Below are 16,951 nucleotides of genomic sequence, written 5' to 3'. Positions count from 1 at the left end.
GTACAATTCATTATGTTGAAAGGGATCTCAGAGGCCACCTAGCCCAACCTTCTATTGAAAGCAGTGTCAACACTAAATTCAAATCAGGTTGTTTAGGGCTTTGTCTCCTCAGGGCTTGGAACTTTCCAAGGATGGAGACTTAAGCCTTCTCCAGACTGAGCAAGCTTGGTTCCCTGGGAATTTCCTTATAGGTCATCTGCTCCAGCACACTGTCCATTGCCATGACCTTCTGTTGAATTCAGAAAGAAGTCTGTGTAGTGGGAGTCTTTGAGAGCAGCATCCATACTTCTGTGGAGATTTTCTAGTAGTTTTAAAGGAAACTACACAGAAAGCAGCAACCTCCCTCCAGCTTTCATTGTTTTTGACATTCCAGATCCATGGCAGAAGCAGGAGCTGCCAGTTGCAAAGCAGCAAAGAAGTAAAGTTGCAGGCTGCCATAATTACCTGTTTCACTCCCAGCACCTTGTCTTATGCCTAGTCTAGACTTGTCTAGATGTGCTTCAAAACATCTGGATGAACCATGCCAGTAGGAAACTGTTCACTTGCTTTTAGCCACAGTTTTAATTGCAGCTGTGCTGGCTTAATTTTTGCCTTTTTCTGAGAAGAGAAAATCTTAATCTTTTTTTGTTCTACTTCCTTGCTCAGAGCCATACAGCTTTCATTTTCAACATCAGTGCCATATGTTGAATCCTCTCACTTTCCTTTAAATCACTAAAATGGCAGAAAATATGCTACTTTTTGGGTGTGGAATCATTCTGGGATGGTTCTCTAAACTTTAAATAAATTAAATTGGCTTGCTGAAAAATTGATGGAACACTGGTTGTTAGTGCATGTGAAGGGCAAGCATGTACCAGGAACGTCTGAGATGGGAAAAGGAACTGGAACAAAGCAGAATCTCCACCTCTTAGTGACCATGAGCCCTTGTATCAATTTGCCATGTTTAGAGGACCCACACTCCTTGCCTACTTAGCTTTATGCTAGTTAGTGACTTGAAATGGCTAGGATTAGCATAAGTGTGATGCACTCTGGAGACGGTGTAAGGGAAAGGGTGGGAGACCAATTAGATGAGCTTAAGCTGCTACTGAAGGACAGCCTAATGCCGAAGTTATGGAAAACATCAGCTGACCTGACTCCACTGAAAATGAGAGATCTAATTCTTTTGCCCTTTCTGCCAATTCCACAGGAGCAAGAGAAGCAGAAGGAATGCACAGCTGGGATCAAGTCCTTCCTTTTGGGGCCAAGGAAGACTTTCCATGTAATTTCACCTGAGACTGAATGTTATTCAGACTTTCAGTCTGCTCCACCATCAGCCATCAATGTATCAAATACCAACAGAAAATGTCCTTATATTCTCTTTGTTAAACCAAACACTCACTGCTTAGGGTAAACCACAAATTGTGTTTCTGGGTCCTTTCCCTTGACTGCTCTGTGCCAGTCTGTTTTTCCCTTTAAGAGGGTGCTTGATGCCTGCTTTATATAACACCATCTCTTTTGACATCTGCATGTTTTTAATGGGTTTATCAGGTACCTTCTGCAGCTCAAACTGTTCTTTTGGCAAGCATAAGTGCCAGCAAACCCCATGCCATTTGGTTTTTGCACATAACTGATCACAGATGCTAACAAGTGCTAACAGGAATGTTTTGCAGAAACAGCCTTACAGCAATAAACAGACTGCCAACCAAAAAGTAGTGTCACCCTAACAAACTGGCAGACCATGGTGATGCCTTAACAGATGGCAGGGGTGGGCATTCAAAAGATCAGCTAGAACTAGCAAGCCTGTTTACAGTAGTATTCCTCATAGTGAAATGACAAATATGCCAATTTTGCTTGGACTAGATGAAGTTCAAGATAAAGCCAGTTAAGATATTTTTACTGCAGTTAGAGCTGAGATTCTTCTGTGTTTGCATCCATAAAAGTGGGGACTTCCACTTTTCACTCTCTCCTGCTCATCTGCCTACTTTGCTCCTTTGAGACAGGTATCAAAAGTGTCAGAATTCGATCCTAAGTACCTAACTGCAGGGGACTCTTTGGGGCATAATGAGGCCATGTTGGCTTCAGATAGTGTGAATGGGGAAAAGTGGAGAATCTCTCAAGAGACTGGGCCCTCAAGGGTCATAGAAGATGACTTAAGTCAGTTATCATCCTGGGATAAAACTCAGACCAGGCTTGGGTTGAAGATGTGACTTACCAGTAGTCCTTAACTCTTTCTAAGACAAGTATTTACCAAGGGAAGACTCTGTACCAGTCTTTATGGTGTGTCTAAGTTAAGGCAATGGAGAGTTTGCACAATTAAACTTTATGCTATTCCTTTCTAACAATTGCAGTGATGGCAATTAAGAACCTGTGAACTGCTGGAGAGATTCTTTTGTCCATTGAAATCCACTGAGATTATTAACCAACAGTGTATATAGTACAATATTATTTAGTCAGACATCAGAAAGCAAAATATATCTCTAAATAAGCGTTAGTTGTCACCTCTGTAACACCTCAAGGTGTCTCTAGAGTAACAAAAAGAGAAATAAAAAAAGGGGCAGTGCAAATACTGGGAGAAATGTAACTAAACTGCACTTTTCTGCAGCAGTTCTATGGATGGGCAGTAGTTTTGGTCTAACATTGCTTACTTCTTTGATGAAACTGCCTTCAGCTGCTATGCAAACTTTTATTATATCCCACGACATAAAACACTCTGGGAAGTCTTTTCCAAGCCAAACAGCTAAATTAGAAGTGAAAAATGCATGGAAAAATGAAAAAAAAAAAGGAAGACACATATATGAATATTGATGTAGACAATTCCTCAACCTCTTTTCACAAAGATGTTAATGTAACAGCTCTAATTCTTGAACCTGGGTGTGCATCCCTTGCCTTTCTGTACTGCAAAGCCACCTTCTGCTCTAACAAGATCATCTTAACAAGCAGCTCTCAAATGATACATAAAACTCATCTTGACTTTGCAGATCTCATGTTTTACAGCGAAGAAGGTATTATTTTCAGAAGTATAAAGAGTAGTGTCTGCAATTTTATTTTTTAATAGAACATTTTTCTTCTGCGTAGAACAGGCCATGAGGTCAGAAATGACCAACATGTGTCTCTGTATTTACACTTTACACCATGCCATGCCTAAACTAAACTTGTGAGTGACAGCATGGGAAATGCCATAACTTTAGGGAGGCCTGGAGTTCCCTTTAATGAATACTGTCAGGTCTCTGTGTACATTTTGATTGCTGCTCTGAATTACTTACATGAGAAAAAGTGCTAAAGAATTTTCCCTTGTAGTACAGTATTTGAGTATTTTATATTAGTAATGATATAAGCATCAAAAATAGCACCTGAACACTGTTACCACTAAATAGTTCAATGAATATTGCCCAAAGAAGTCAATTACTTCCATGGTCTAAGCATGGTCAAATGTAAAAGGAACTGTAGGTTACTCCTAGGTAAATTTCAATCTAGAAAAATTATTCTCCCTGTCATAAATTCATCCTCAAATACCTGTAAAATACACAGGTGATCACATTGTCCCTCCTCTGGAGGAAATATATTCATACCTACAACGAACTCCATAATAGCAAAGTACCTCAAATCCCAAGCTATAGCTTAGTCCTGGCGGTCCAGGAGGTCCAGGGGGTCCAGGAGGCCCGGGAGGTCCTGGTGGTCCAGGCTTCCCAGGAGATCCAAGAGCACCGGCTTCTCCTTTGGGGCCTATTGATCCAGTGACTCCAGTATCACCCTAAAATAAAAAGTCAGTCTATTCATATACTAAATGTGCACAATTAGATGCAAGTAAGTAGATCTATAGAATCCCAGAATGGTTTGGGTTGGAAAAGACTTTCAAGCTCATCTAGTTTCAATCCCCATGCCGTGGGCAGGGACAGCTTCCACTAGACCAGGCTGCTCAAAGCCCTGTCCAGCTTGGCCTTGGTCATCATGAAGATGATTGGTCACCTCTGATCATCTTCATGACCCTCTCCTGGATTTGCTCCAACAGTCTTTGTCATGCTGGGGGCCCCAGGGCTGGACACAGTACTCCAGGTGTGGTCTCATGAAAGCAGAGTGGAGAAGGAGTATCACCTCTCTCAACCTGTTGGTCAAGCTTCATAAGGAAGTATGTTGGCCAATTGAGAAGCCAAGTTTGTTGACTTCATTAGGTTTCACAACAATAATCTTTTAGGTTTCTCATCCCTTTTTCAGTAATGTCCTGTATCAGAGTGATACTGTCACTCTATAAGGACATTGTCTTTTTGTTACCTTTGGACCAACAGAACCAGGAAGACCTTGATCACCCTGTAAAAGAAAATCAATCCTAAATATTTGCAGTAAGAGCATTAGACAGGCAACGAAAACAAATTTATGATATTTTTCCTTTATAAAAATGCTACAGATTTCTGTGTTATTAATCCTTTATGTGAATGTCCGTTATCTGAAACACCAGATCTTATAGTTAAAAAGAAAACTATTTGTAATTCAGGAGTTATAATAACATATTAACAGCTCTGGTCTGATATGCTGACATAACGCAATATTGTATTTTAACTACTGCTGCAGATTTTAACGGTTTGGAACACACAGAGTTAAGCATTGCAGGTCACATCCTCATGCTTCTGAATGCAAATGTCAAAATTCTTATGGGATATAAGAAGTGGAAACTGATCCCACACATATTGTCTAGGGCACTATTCCAAACACAGGATGTGATGAGTAGTACAGTTTTAAGGTTCCTCTACAGTAATCAAGATTTTGCCAAGATTTGCTTTGATACACTTCACTTACATACTGTTTTTTTCCACTTCTAGTTCATTGAATAGACAGAAAGTCACAGCATGCTAATATCTCTTTTCCAAATTGCACTGAATCTAGTGGAATTAATTGTTATATTGGCAAGCTCCTGTCCTTACTCACTCAACAGAAATATAAATTTAGTAAGATTTGAAAAAAATGAGTAAGTACCAGGAGTAAAATGATAGTTTTCTTCCAAAAGCAACGGCAAACCCCCATGTCAAATGTTACTCCAAGGAACAAACTGAATCTATTTTCAGTGCATCCTGCAGTTTCTCCCTGTAATCTTCCCTGGATTAATTGGTAACAATGATTAAAATAGATACTGCAATATAGATTAAATCAAAGTTTTCAGAAAAAAATTAGAAGTAGAAATGTAAAAAATTCTATTATGCCAGTGTGCTTGGGATTGTACTGAGCAGATGCAAATATGTAGTACTTAATTTCTGATTGAACTTTTATCAAATATACACAATGCAGCAAAACACACTTAGTGAGGCAAAACATTTGAGTTTTGTCCTTTTTTTGAGGATTATGCATTTTTGGAAAATTTACTGTCTCTTCCAATCACTTCCCTTTCCACATCAGTCTCTTCCTATAATATGCAATTCAGATTCAGTTTACTTCAGCTAGACTTCTTTCTATTCCTAGACTCCTTCATGTAAAACACAAGCCACTTATTACAATGGACACAGATTTGGGGTGCCTGCTTTGTAATATATACACTGTGTTTTCTGGATAGCTGCTAGTTCCCATGTGGGCTAAACTTTTAACAACCTCAAGCTTTTGAAATCACAACTCAGAACCTTCAGTCTTCAGAGACAAAAATAAATCAATATTCTGGCCATTTAAGTCTTGCTTTTTCATTTCTCTTACAGTGTGTGAGCTTACAATGTACACTTGGGAATCTATTTTCAAGTTCTTGTGCATAAAGTGTCTTGTAGAATCTCACTAGAGGATGAAATTGTCCTGTAGTCTTTGTCTCTGTTTTCTCCACACCCTTCTTGAAGTGGGGTGAAAAATATCGATTTGGTACTTAAAATGCAAACTTTGTAGCCTTCCATACCGGGTTTGCATGGCAAAATCTTGGTAATGGGCAGGCTACAGGCATGGTTTCTGTGAGAAGCTGCCAGAAGCGTTCCCTATGTCTGACAGAGCCAACGCCAACCGGCTCTAGGACAGACCCACCAGTGGCCAAGGCTGAGCCAATTAGTGACGGTGGAAGCACTTCTGGAATAACAGAGTTAAAGAGGGAAAAGAATTACTGCATAGGAGCAAATGCAGCCAGATTAGAGAGGAGTGAGAATACGCAAGAGGAACAGCCCTGCAGACATGAAGATCAGTGCAGAAGAAGGGGGAGGAGGTGCTCCAGGGGTTGGAACAGAGATTCCCCTGAAGCCCATGGTGAAGACAATGGTGAGACAGGCTGTGCCCCTGCACCCCATGGAGGTCCACAGCAGAGCAAGATCCACCTGCAGCCTGTGGAGGAGCCCTACACTGGAGTAGGTGGATGTGCCTGAAGGGGGCTATGACCCCCTTCAGGAAGGAAGGGAAGCCCACACTGGAAACAGACTCCTGTCAGGACCTGTGATGCCATGTGGGACCCATGCTGGAGCAGTCTGTTCCTGGAGGACTGTGTGTGGACGGGGCCTGTGCTGGAGCAGTTCATGAAGAACTGTGGCCTGTGGGAAGGAATCCTGTTGGAGAAGTTTGTGGAGGACTGTCTCCCGTGGGAGGGATACCATCCTAGAGCAGGGGAAGACTGTAAGGAGTCCTCCTCCTGAGGAGGAAGCAGTGACAGAGCCAACATGTGATGAACTGACCGCAATCCCCATTCCCCATCCCCCTGCACTGGCTGGGGTGGAGGAGGTAGAGAGATTGGGAGTGAAGTTAAAGCTGGGAAGAAGGGAGAGGTTGAGGGAAGGTGTTTTTAAGATATGGTTTTATTTCCATTATCTGATTCTGATATTTTGATTGGCAATACATTAGATTAATTTCCCCACACTGAGTCTTTTTTGCCTGTGACAGTAATTTCTGGTTGATCTCCCTGTCCTAATCTCAGCACATGAGCCTTTCATCACATTCTCTCTGTCCATCTGGACAGGGAAGTCATTGAGTGGCTTTGGTGGGTCTTTGGTGTCCAGCCAAAGTCAACCATTCCTTTGTCTCCTGTTCACCACATTAAATGGTTTTAGCTCATTCAGACTCTCCTCACCTGTCACATAACGTGCTGTCAGTCTGTGCCAGGCTGGATTAGCTGGAGTTCTCTTTTTCCCCCTACAGACTCACTTGTCTGAACCCAGTCATGAAGGGCTTTTTAGTGGCAAATCACAACAGAGTAGTTCATATCGCATTTTGAATACTGCATGCTGCAGAAAATGAGACAGTATTCAACAGGAAATTCTGGATTTTTGAAAATGCCTGTTGAGATGTGTTCTAATAAGCCATTAGCAGCTGGATTCCAATAAAAAATATTGAAATCAGCTGCTAATGTGTTGCAGGGACAACTATTTATGATTTTTGCAGCCTAGAATTGACAAAGATTTTCCACTGAAGCAGGAGTAAGACAGACATTTAACTTACCTTTTCTCCCTTCCACCCTGGTGGGCCAACCACTCCATCACGACCAGGAGGACCTTGAGGACCCTGTGGACGATAGTGAATCTAAGGCAGGTGCCATTCGAGAGTCCAGTTTCTAGCACATGTATTTAAGTATTTTGGACCAACTGATGATACAGCATTATCAAAGACTAATGTGTGGCACCAGGTTGTACCTCACACCATTAAGTTTTAACACTTTTATTTCTTGTCTTTTGAGATTCTGGCTCTGCATCAAAACATTTAGATGCATCAAAATATTTAGATGCATTTTAATAGAAAATTATATCAAACAATCATAAAATAGTAAACAAAAATAAAACCCAGCATGATGTGGATATAACGTTAGCATGCAAAATAATGGTGCTATCCAAGAAGGTTTTGACAACACTACAAAAGATGCAATGAGGTTGAAATCCCCAGTTATCCACACTTTTGGCAATATCAGTGCTACATGAGACCCAGCTGAGAAAACCTTGATATTGACAAAATCAGAATGTGGCCAGGTAATCAAAGAATCATTAAAAGCAGTTGTGATACAGAGGGCATGGTGTCAAACAGGAGGCTTCTGTGTTGTCACTGAAAACAGAGAAGCCAGCAGAGTGACAGAGGTCTTGATTTACACAACTCTAGTGATACCCCAGGCATGGGAACAATGAGGCTGGGTCTCACCTTTCCATGCAGGGGAGTGCTTGGTTTATTCAGACCCACTTTGTCAAGTGTCCCTAGGTTGCTGAGCCTGCAGGTGCATTCCTATACTTTTAAGAAAAGTACTCCTAAGGAGTCTTCCTGCAGAAAAAAAGGTGCTGCCACTTTGCTTTGGCTGATGGTGCTCAGATTGTTCATGATACCCCACTTTAATTTTGCCTTGAAAAATGTATATTAAATTCTCCACCCAATCTCCTGTGTTGTATCCATGACTTAGCATGCTTTTGAGTGAGTAGGCAGGCTGGGAAAAACTGTCTTTGTAATGTCAATGAATCAATCAGTACAGGTATTGATGTCCAGCCCACAGTAACTACACATGCAAGAAAGGTAACAGTTACATGCTATTTTGCATGGCCTATATTTTTTAAATTGAGCTCTGAAAACCTTTAATTAAATTTACAGGTGTGTATTCAGGCCTCTGGAGATCTTTTATACATTTATTTATTCATTTGTTTTTGGGAAGGATGTAAATGGTTGCAGAAGCAGATAGAAAACATTGTTTTCCTCTGATGTTTTCAGAATCATCAAAAAAGGCTCACTTTTCCTGCTGTCTTTATTTTTTCCTCCCTGCTTTTGCCCTTTGGATTCACTGTATGTCACACAGTAACTAATGGATTACTTTTATTATTAAAAAGATCAGAAATATTTCCAGTATGTTTCAAACATTTTCATATTGTATTTTGGCATGATTACATAAACAGAAGAAGATTAAAAGAGAGGTTGGTCTAACAACAGTAATTGTTCTAAAGTTTACTGGCTACTTCCCCTATGCTGCTCAGCAATTTTAAGTTCCATTGTGCTAAAATTGCTTATTACCTTTAGAGCTTTGGGATAGTTTAACTTTTTAGTCAGCAGGCAACACTGGGAGATTTGTTATTCTCATCAGAATATATTAATGTATTTGTGAGCTACCTCAAATGAAAAACTTACGATAGAAACTATCCTTATACAATGCCATGAGGCAATTTAACTTCATATAGCATTTAGAAAATGTGTAATCAGGTCAATATCACATCAGTATCAGATGCAAGGTGGAGCAGTTTGTGAGGCGATATTTACCATTACAAAACACAGCCTTTGCTCAAACATTTCCAAGGCATGTTTCTTAAGAGAAGAGATGTTACATCACAAAGTCCTTGATTTAGCAAGGACTTAAGCCTGTCTGCAACTTCAAGTAATTGGCTAGTCTTCTGAAATTAGAATTCACAGCTGAACACCCTTAATAATGAAAATATTTCAACTTGTTACTAAATGAGGATTCCCATACAAAAATTTCTACTGGGAATAGATTTCACTTCATTTACCCAGAGACTGTGCAAATGTGTGCATATCTTTGTAGAGCAGGATGACAGCTTCTTAGGTCATCTGAAATTGTGGGAATACGTGGGTCTGTACTGTTAGTAGCTGGAGTTTTCCTTCAGCAGCCTGAAGACTTGTCCTGGTCTGATTCTTCTGAAAACATACTTCAGTAGTCTGTTTAACATTTAACTTTTACTTTTTTAATTGATATGTCTCCCAGGAATTATGCTGAAAGTGGACAACAATTATTTCTGTGGTGGCTACAAGTAATTAATGCCATGGCCTGTGAAATCCTAGATTACACAAGAGGGATTACATTAATATTTGAAATAAAAGATTAGTCAATACATATTTCTCCATTTTCTTTGAATTCATTTTTACATTATTATTTTATGGCAAATTTTAGCAACATATCCTAGGCCATTCTAGTTACTTTATCTTCTAAAGACATATAAACAGCCACAGTCAGGAAAGTTGAAAGTATATTTTGAACTGCAAAGACACTATTATGGAGCACCTTTTAATCTAATACAGCACTACATCAAATGCAGCAAATAAAGCATTAGCGTAACTGACTATTTTACAAGACTCGTCAATGGTCTTTCTTAAAATTACAGTTGTAATCCTCAATACAATTAGACCTGTCTTGGATTCAAAAGGAAAAAAAAATAACTGTTGGGAGCTTAACAGTTTAATGACATCGGGTCAGCATTTCAGACTATTTTTTTAATTTAGAATGTCATCTGTATTACAATCAGTAGGTGCAGAGAATAATGGATTTCACCAGCTTCCTATGCATGTGCTTCTTGAATCCCATATTAAAGATTTTCAGGTGCTTAATTTCTCTCTGCACAAAGGATGCTGCTTTCCACCTTGATGGCCAAACACTTCTTAGATTTTGTATTAACTCCCAACTTAGTTATCCTCAAAAAAAACCCATGCCAAAGCAGCTGAGATGTAATGAGATCTCCTTTTTAACATCTGTCACCAATACATTTCTTTAATATATGCTAATTGCACCTTGTCAGATACAGTAATGGTGACCTACTTTGAAGGTAGCATGAATGTATAGGTCAAATCTAGCGTGAGTACAACTGCTACTGGCAGATGGTTGATAGGGAATAAGGGAACCATATTACTAAATATACAGAATCACAGATTATTCTGAGTTGGGACCCACAAGGATCATCAGGTCCAACTCTTAAGTGAACAGCCAGGGATTGAATGTGCAACCTTGGCATTATTAGCACCATGCTCTACCTAACTGAGCTAATCTATTAGTTCCAGAGAGGATTCTCAGAGCTGATCAGTGCTAAAAAATTGTTTTTCTTCACTGAAAAAAACACTTTACTGAGGATTTATTAACAAATAGGTAACACTCAAACCTTAGTAAATTTTTACAATAGAACTATATTTCACATTTCCACAGGAATAAGTGTTTCTACCTAGCTAAAGAAAAAGGAGTTCCTGAAAGAGGAAAATTCAATTTACTCTACAAATTCCCTGCAGCTTATGCAGTGTTGGTAAAAGAATTCTTACTTTTTACTTATTCTGGTCCAGATTACCAGTATCCATCTGCCAAACGTACATCCTGCTGTGAAGTAATGTGCTTTGGATAACAAGACTTTTCTTTTTGTGCAAAATTTGAATAAAATCCAACCTCTTAAATTAAAAATATTCTGCAATTTTTTAAAGAATTACATAGACTGTCAGCCTTAGAACATAGTGTTGCAGGACAGAAACAACATCATGTATGGGTACTCACTTCAGGGCCTGGTTCCCCAGAAGCTCCATCTTCCCCTGGTGACCCAGGAGGTCCTACACCTGAATCAGGTGCTGGCTTTCCTGGAAGACCAGGCAGTCCTGGAGGGCCTGGTGGCCCAGGAAGACCCTGGATAAATCAGAAGCACTGTTAGAAATTACCCTAACCAGGTTCATTTGTATATACATGGCACAGGAAAAAGCTCACACATGATGTTCGGGTATATAAAACTCTCAGTTTGGGTTTCCACCCCACTTTTTCTTCATTAAGGACCAATTTCAGTTTCACATATACACTCCTTTCGTAGGGTCACACTGAGCTCCTATGGCAAATACGGGTGCCGAAAGAAATGAGGCTGCACACCACACAGAATTTGATTTTGGGATTTGTCCGCCGATCTTTTACAGCATTCCCCTTTTATTCATATTCTCTTGTAAACAGTACCTAGTGTTTGTCTTCTAGTTAATTGAAATTCCCAGGATCATCCTAAACTGGCGTTTTGACCCTCCCTCCACATCATATTTGACTGTACTCAACCACGGGAAAAACATGCAGAGCATGAAGGCCATAAAGCAGTGTTCTCTTTGAGAACACAGAACTCTCTTTATCAAAAACACCAGTCAAGGTCAAAAAGCTCCTTTTTGATCCTAATTAACTGAATGCAGGTGCTGGTGACTTAACTTGTTCCCGCACCTCCCTCACCCTTGTTCTCTGAATTGTGCCACTTCATGGCATGCATCAGCAAGCAGGAAATTGAAAACCAAAAAAATTTGTATCAGCTCTCTGCAGCCCAGTAAAGACCTTAGACATATCCTGAGGATCGATCTAAAGTTAAGAGACTTAACCATAATGAAACCAAGGGATCATTGTACAGGGGGAAGTGGTTAGTTTTTTCTCAACTACCATTTCAAAGGGTTTCTCCGTGCTGTTTTTGGAGCACTAAGAATCTCTACTCGTGGTCAAGTGCTTAGTGCTGTAAAAATGGCCTCTACTCTGAAGATCTATCCTGCATAGACACGAGCAGATGTAATTAAATTGAATCAAATGAATGAAATGTTACTTTAGGAGAAATAGTGCGTTTGCAAATATTCTCTCTCGTGCAATTCTATCCTTGTTGCTGCTTGCATTAGCAGGCAAACATGTAAAGTTGGAAATTTTGGGCCATGTCACTGAAAGTCAAAAAATCTTTAATTCTGACTTAAGGTCATCTAAGGGATTCTGTTAGGAAGAGGGTCATCTTGGACTTTCAGTACAGTTAACAGAGCTTTCCAAGCACTCACCTGTCTCATTACCTACATAGGGCATCTAAAGAATCTCCTAAATCAGACATGGTAACTAACTTTCAGCTTTTGGCAATTGTGTTCTGAAGAGCCTTGAGAATAAGGTATTGAGCAAAATAAGAAAGGAAAAAAAAGAAACAGAAGTCTTGAGGCAGAAACCATTCTGAGAGAATGAAAAATACCACTAGTTGTGTTGCAAAGGAAAGGCCTCAGTATGCTATAGCATTCTGGAGTTCATTGGAAACACAATGAACTCAGAAAGCTGCAGTATTACTGATGTTCAGTTTGTCAGGAAGCTGCACTGTAAAGCATTTCATACAGACACACTCATTTTTTTAGAACAGGTACTCCAAATTCAAAAAAGCAAAGAATAGTATTACCTTCCAGTGACTAAAGGGGGCTTACAAGAGAGCAGGAGAGGGACTGTTTACAAGGGCATGTACTGATACGACAAGGCAGAGATGGCTTCAAACTGACAGAGAGTAGATTAGATACTAGGAAGAAATTTTTTACTGTGAGGGGGGTGAGGCACTGGAACAGGTTGCCCAAAGAAGCTGTGAATGTCCGATCCCTGGCAATGTTCAAGACCAGGTTGGATGGGGTTTTTAGCAACCTGGTCTAGTGGAAGGTATCCCTGCCCATGGCAGAGGGGTTGGAACAAGATGACATTTAATATCCCAATCCAGTCCAAGTCTTTCTACGATTCTATGGATCTATGATTGTCACCGCTCTCCTCTTTACTGTCTTCTATTAAAAGCATTTTCTCGTTTTAAAAAGTCCTCTTGCTGTTACTTCTTTGTTGTCCTCCTCCTTCTTTCTCATACTTCTTCCCCACTCACATACATTAAGGCCTTTTCAGATCTTGAAATGAAACCCTACAAATCCTTTCTGGATGCTGTAAATTAAGCATGTACAAAATTTGCATTTTGAAATTGACCTTCTATGATCTGGAGGAGTAAAATAAAGCTCTTTACTATGTTAATGAGAAATATCAACATATACTTACAATTAAAATCTCAGTCTCTCTGTCATTATCTCCAGAACCTGATTCTTCGGGTTCCAGTCTATTCTGAAATTAGGAGAATTCCATTTTAAAATATTGCTTCTAAAGGTCATAAATGAAAATATCACCTGACAATTACTGGAAATACAGCTATAGTCAATATCCTTGCAGCAGTCTGCCACTGGTGAAATAAATTATAATACAACAAACACATTTCAGTCACGTTTCTGGTGTTTCATACCATCTTATTTTGCAGACGCTGAGCACTATATTTACCTGCAGATGCTCTATGAGCACAGTGACAACTATCCTGCAGGACACACATGCTGTATGACTAAGTGAACTGAAGATGAAGCAATATCTCAGACAAGTTTTAACTTCAGAAAGATACCTGTCAAGATTAAAAATATCCCAAAACACATACCTAACAAATAACCACTGTTTCCTAGAATGTGCCTATTGGTTAAAAAGCCAGATTCTAAGATTCTCATAACTGGAATCAAAAGAAGCATTTTATAAGGAAAAATTAATATACTGAAGCTTTTTCTAAAATATTTTTGTTAAAAAAACACTTTAGTGTTTAGTTCTTGATGAGTTTCATAGCTGTGCATGTTTTGCAAACTAAAAACCAAAGCACGGAGACAACTACTGCCTGAATCTGTTATTGTAGTACAAAAGCTAATGTTTCAAAAGTCTGGGAGTTAAGGATGCACTGAGACTTCCTCCACTTCACTCCAGAATTAAAGGCCTTGAAACTTGGTATCACAGAGAACAAGAAAGTTAAGGTGGTGCAGGACCTGGTGTTCACTGTTATATTTATAGAAGTGGCCTTTGACTGGGTAAAGCTGTTGGATTGGAGCACCTTGTCCTAGGGATCTGTTGCTGCCTTGCTAGTCTCTTGAAGTCAGAGAATGCTGGGTGTTTATGTAGCTTACAGTATGCACACATCTTAATCAGGTATTTATTTGCACTTCTGCATGACTGTTTTAGAAAACATTATTTTATCTATGGCAGTCAGGCTACTTTCCCAGTGAAAACCTATTTAGTTCTGGATTCCTCTGTGGCAAGCTGAGCTCATTAACAGAGATCCCCAAATACTCACTAATCCTCTGGAAGGAGCAGATGGTCCTGCTGGTCCTGGTAGTCCGGGGGGTCCTGGTAATCCCTCACCAGGATCACCCTGAAACGGGAATTAAGATAAACCAGCAAGGATTTAACCATATAAATACTATAAGCATTAGCTACAATCTGTGTGGATTTCCAGTCACAAGAAACAACAAAAGCGACTGCTTAGATGCTATGAGCAGGGCTGAACTTTGTTCATTTCTAAGACAAGCTCTCAAGAAACATGATCCTTGCATTGGCAAAGAAAGAAAGATCTCTTCCTTTTTTTAGCTTCTGCAATGAATTCGCAAATGTATAAGCAGCATTGACAGCATTAGACAGTGTATATATCTTGCCGGAATAAAGTTTTACTGTGGAACTTGCATTTTTTGGATACAAATAAATACATGTGTGGTCACACCACAGATCTGTAACGCTTTTTCCAATACCACCACATCATGATTTTTTTCCTATAAATTGATCTATATCTAGTGTCAACACAATGAAACACATTGTTCAGATATGTGTCATTTTCTTTTATAATTAGTACCATCTCTTCTACTTTGGCTTTCTTACATCACCTCTGACATTTTGCTGAGGTTAGTTTGAACTGCTTCAGCTTAAGATGTTTGTGAATTTTAATAATTTTTCTGCCCAAGTCCAGTATTTTCCACTGGAGTCAAGAGTTGAGGTTCTGCCTCTACTGATCTATGCTTTACCTTCTAACCTGCGAGTTTACTATCTGAGATTATGAGCATTTTAATTGTGTTTTTTAAATTCACATATTCAGTTACATAGCAGGAAACACTGACTTTTACCTACCTCTTGGTCACTTGTTCTTTATTAATTAGAGAATTAATTAGATAAATGTATTCATTCAGTTCTTTGTTCCCTGTGGCTTTGTCAAACGGTTCCTATAGTGATACTTCAGTCATGTCCACAGAGAATGTGTTTAATTCATTTGGGGCTATTTTTACTGTCTACCAGTGTGTTATTTTACAGATGTTCTTCATTAATTTTAACATATACTTTGCTTTTCCAGTGATTATTACATTAGCTTCTGTCAGTTTTTGGTGTTTATTTTCATGTAATTTCTTCCACTTTGTGTGTGCTGCAAGGAAGACAAAAACCCCCCAGCTCTCACATTTGGATCACAGTCATTGTTTTGGAAGCCTAACTGCAGCCATTCCCTCCAAAAGGAGCATCTCATGTATCTCTGTGCAGAACATGGACCATAGTGAAAAAGTGACAACCAGCTCCCCACTCTCCACTGATATGTAGCACCTCATTCATTCCCAGCTTTCCATCTTCAGTGAGAAGAACCAGAAACAGGCAGGCAGTTCCTCAAATTTCAATATTATTATGCTGAAAAAAAAAGCCAATTCTCTTTGAAGAGCATAACTGGTTTGAATTTTTGTGTGTGCACAGATAATTCTTTAAGCTTTGCTCCTGCTGTGAACACAGCCAGTCCTAGGAAATCACACTGATGGGGATAATGAAATGATTTTCTGAACAACTAATAACTTAAAAATTATTCACATGTGTGAAAGACGATCAGACCAGTGTCTTCTTCTTTGTTCTGCTTTCTACTGCAGGAATTGGGTCTGTTTAAAGCATTGCCTCAGAGCTCAAATCAGTTCAGCAGTTTAATTACCTAGGTAGCCTCATTTCCTCAGACAGTAAGATTGATGGAGAGATAGGCAACAGGTTAGCAAAGGCATATAGTGCTTTCGGAAAGCTTCATAAGAGAGTTTGGCAAAATAAACACCTGAAGAAAAGTACAAAGATCAGTGTTTACAGAGCCATTGTACTGTCTGCTCTCTTATATGGATCTGAATCATGGGTCATCTACCGCCACCACCTGCGTCTCCTAGAACGCTTCCACCAACGCTGCCTTTGTACAATCCTAAACATCCACTGGTCAGATTATGTGACCAATACATCTGTTCTAGAACAGGCAGCAGTCACAAGTATTGAGGCCATGTTACTGAGAGCATTGGGGAGGGCACGTCTCCAGGATGAAGGACCACCGCCTCCCTAAGATCTTGCTTTATGGTGAACTTGCCACCGGCTGCCACAAGAGAGGAGCCCTGAAGAGAAGATACAAGGACTCCCTGAAACAACATCTCAGCCTTGGCCATATTGATCAACAGAACTGGTCTACTCTGGCCTATAATCAGGAGGTCTGGAGACACACCATCTATAACGCTGCTGATGCTTTTGAGAACGCAGCAGGATCACCCTTGAGGAGAAAAGGCAATGCAGAAAGAGTCATGTCTTGCAGAATATTCCACCTAAGGAGTCTTTCTGCTGTGCCTTTTGCAACCGGACATGTCTATCTCGTATTGGCCTTTTTAGCTACCAACGCGCTTGTAACAAATGTGGGTAGAGCCCTTCCCAAATCTTCATTCGCAAAGCCCGGTC

At 39.8% G+C, this 16,951-nt stretch overlaps 1 protein-coding gene across 1 annotated transcript in view; it reads right to left on the bottom strand.

The window, feature by feature from the left end:
* LOC113956364 (collagen alpha-1(XV) chain-like) overlaps positions 1-16,951 on the bottom strand; it is a 125,003-nt gene that overhangs the window by 48,093 nt on the left and 59,959 nt on the right. The window contains exons 10-15 of the mRNA XM_027662847.1: positions 14,526-14,603; positions 13,427-13,489; positions 11,144-11,269; positions 7,357-7,419; positions 4,246-4,281; positions 3,575-3,727 (exon numbers count right to left, since the gene is read on the bottom strand). Of these exons, the coding sequence (XP_027518648.1) occupies positions 3,575-3,727; positions 4,246-4,281; positions 7,357-7,419; positions 11,144-11,269; positions 13,427-13,489; positions 14,526-14,603 (519 nt within the window). The remainder of the gene's footprint in view (positions 1-3,574; positions 3,728-4,245; positions 4,282-7,356; positions 7,420-11,143; positions 11,270-13,426; positions 13,490-14,525; positions 14,604-16,951) is intronic.

This window comes from Corapipo altera, unplaced genomic scaffold, assembly GCF_003945725.1.
Source record: "Corapipo altera isolate COAL_440 unplaced genomic scaffold, ASM394572v1 359, whole genome shotgun sequence".
Lineage (NCBI taxonomy): Eukaryota > Metazoa > Chordata > Aves > Passeriformes > Pipridae > Corapipo > Corapipo altera.
The sequence above is the reverse complement of the archived record's forward strand: the minus strand, read 5'-3'. Positions and strand labels throughout refer to the sequence as shown.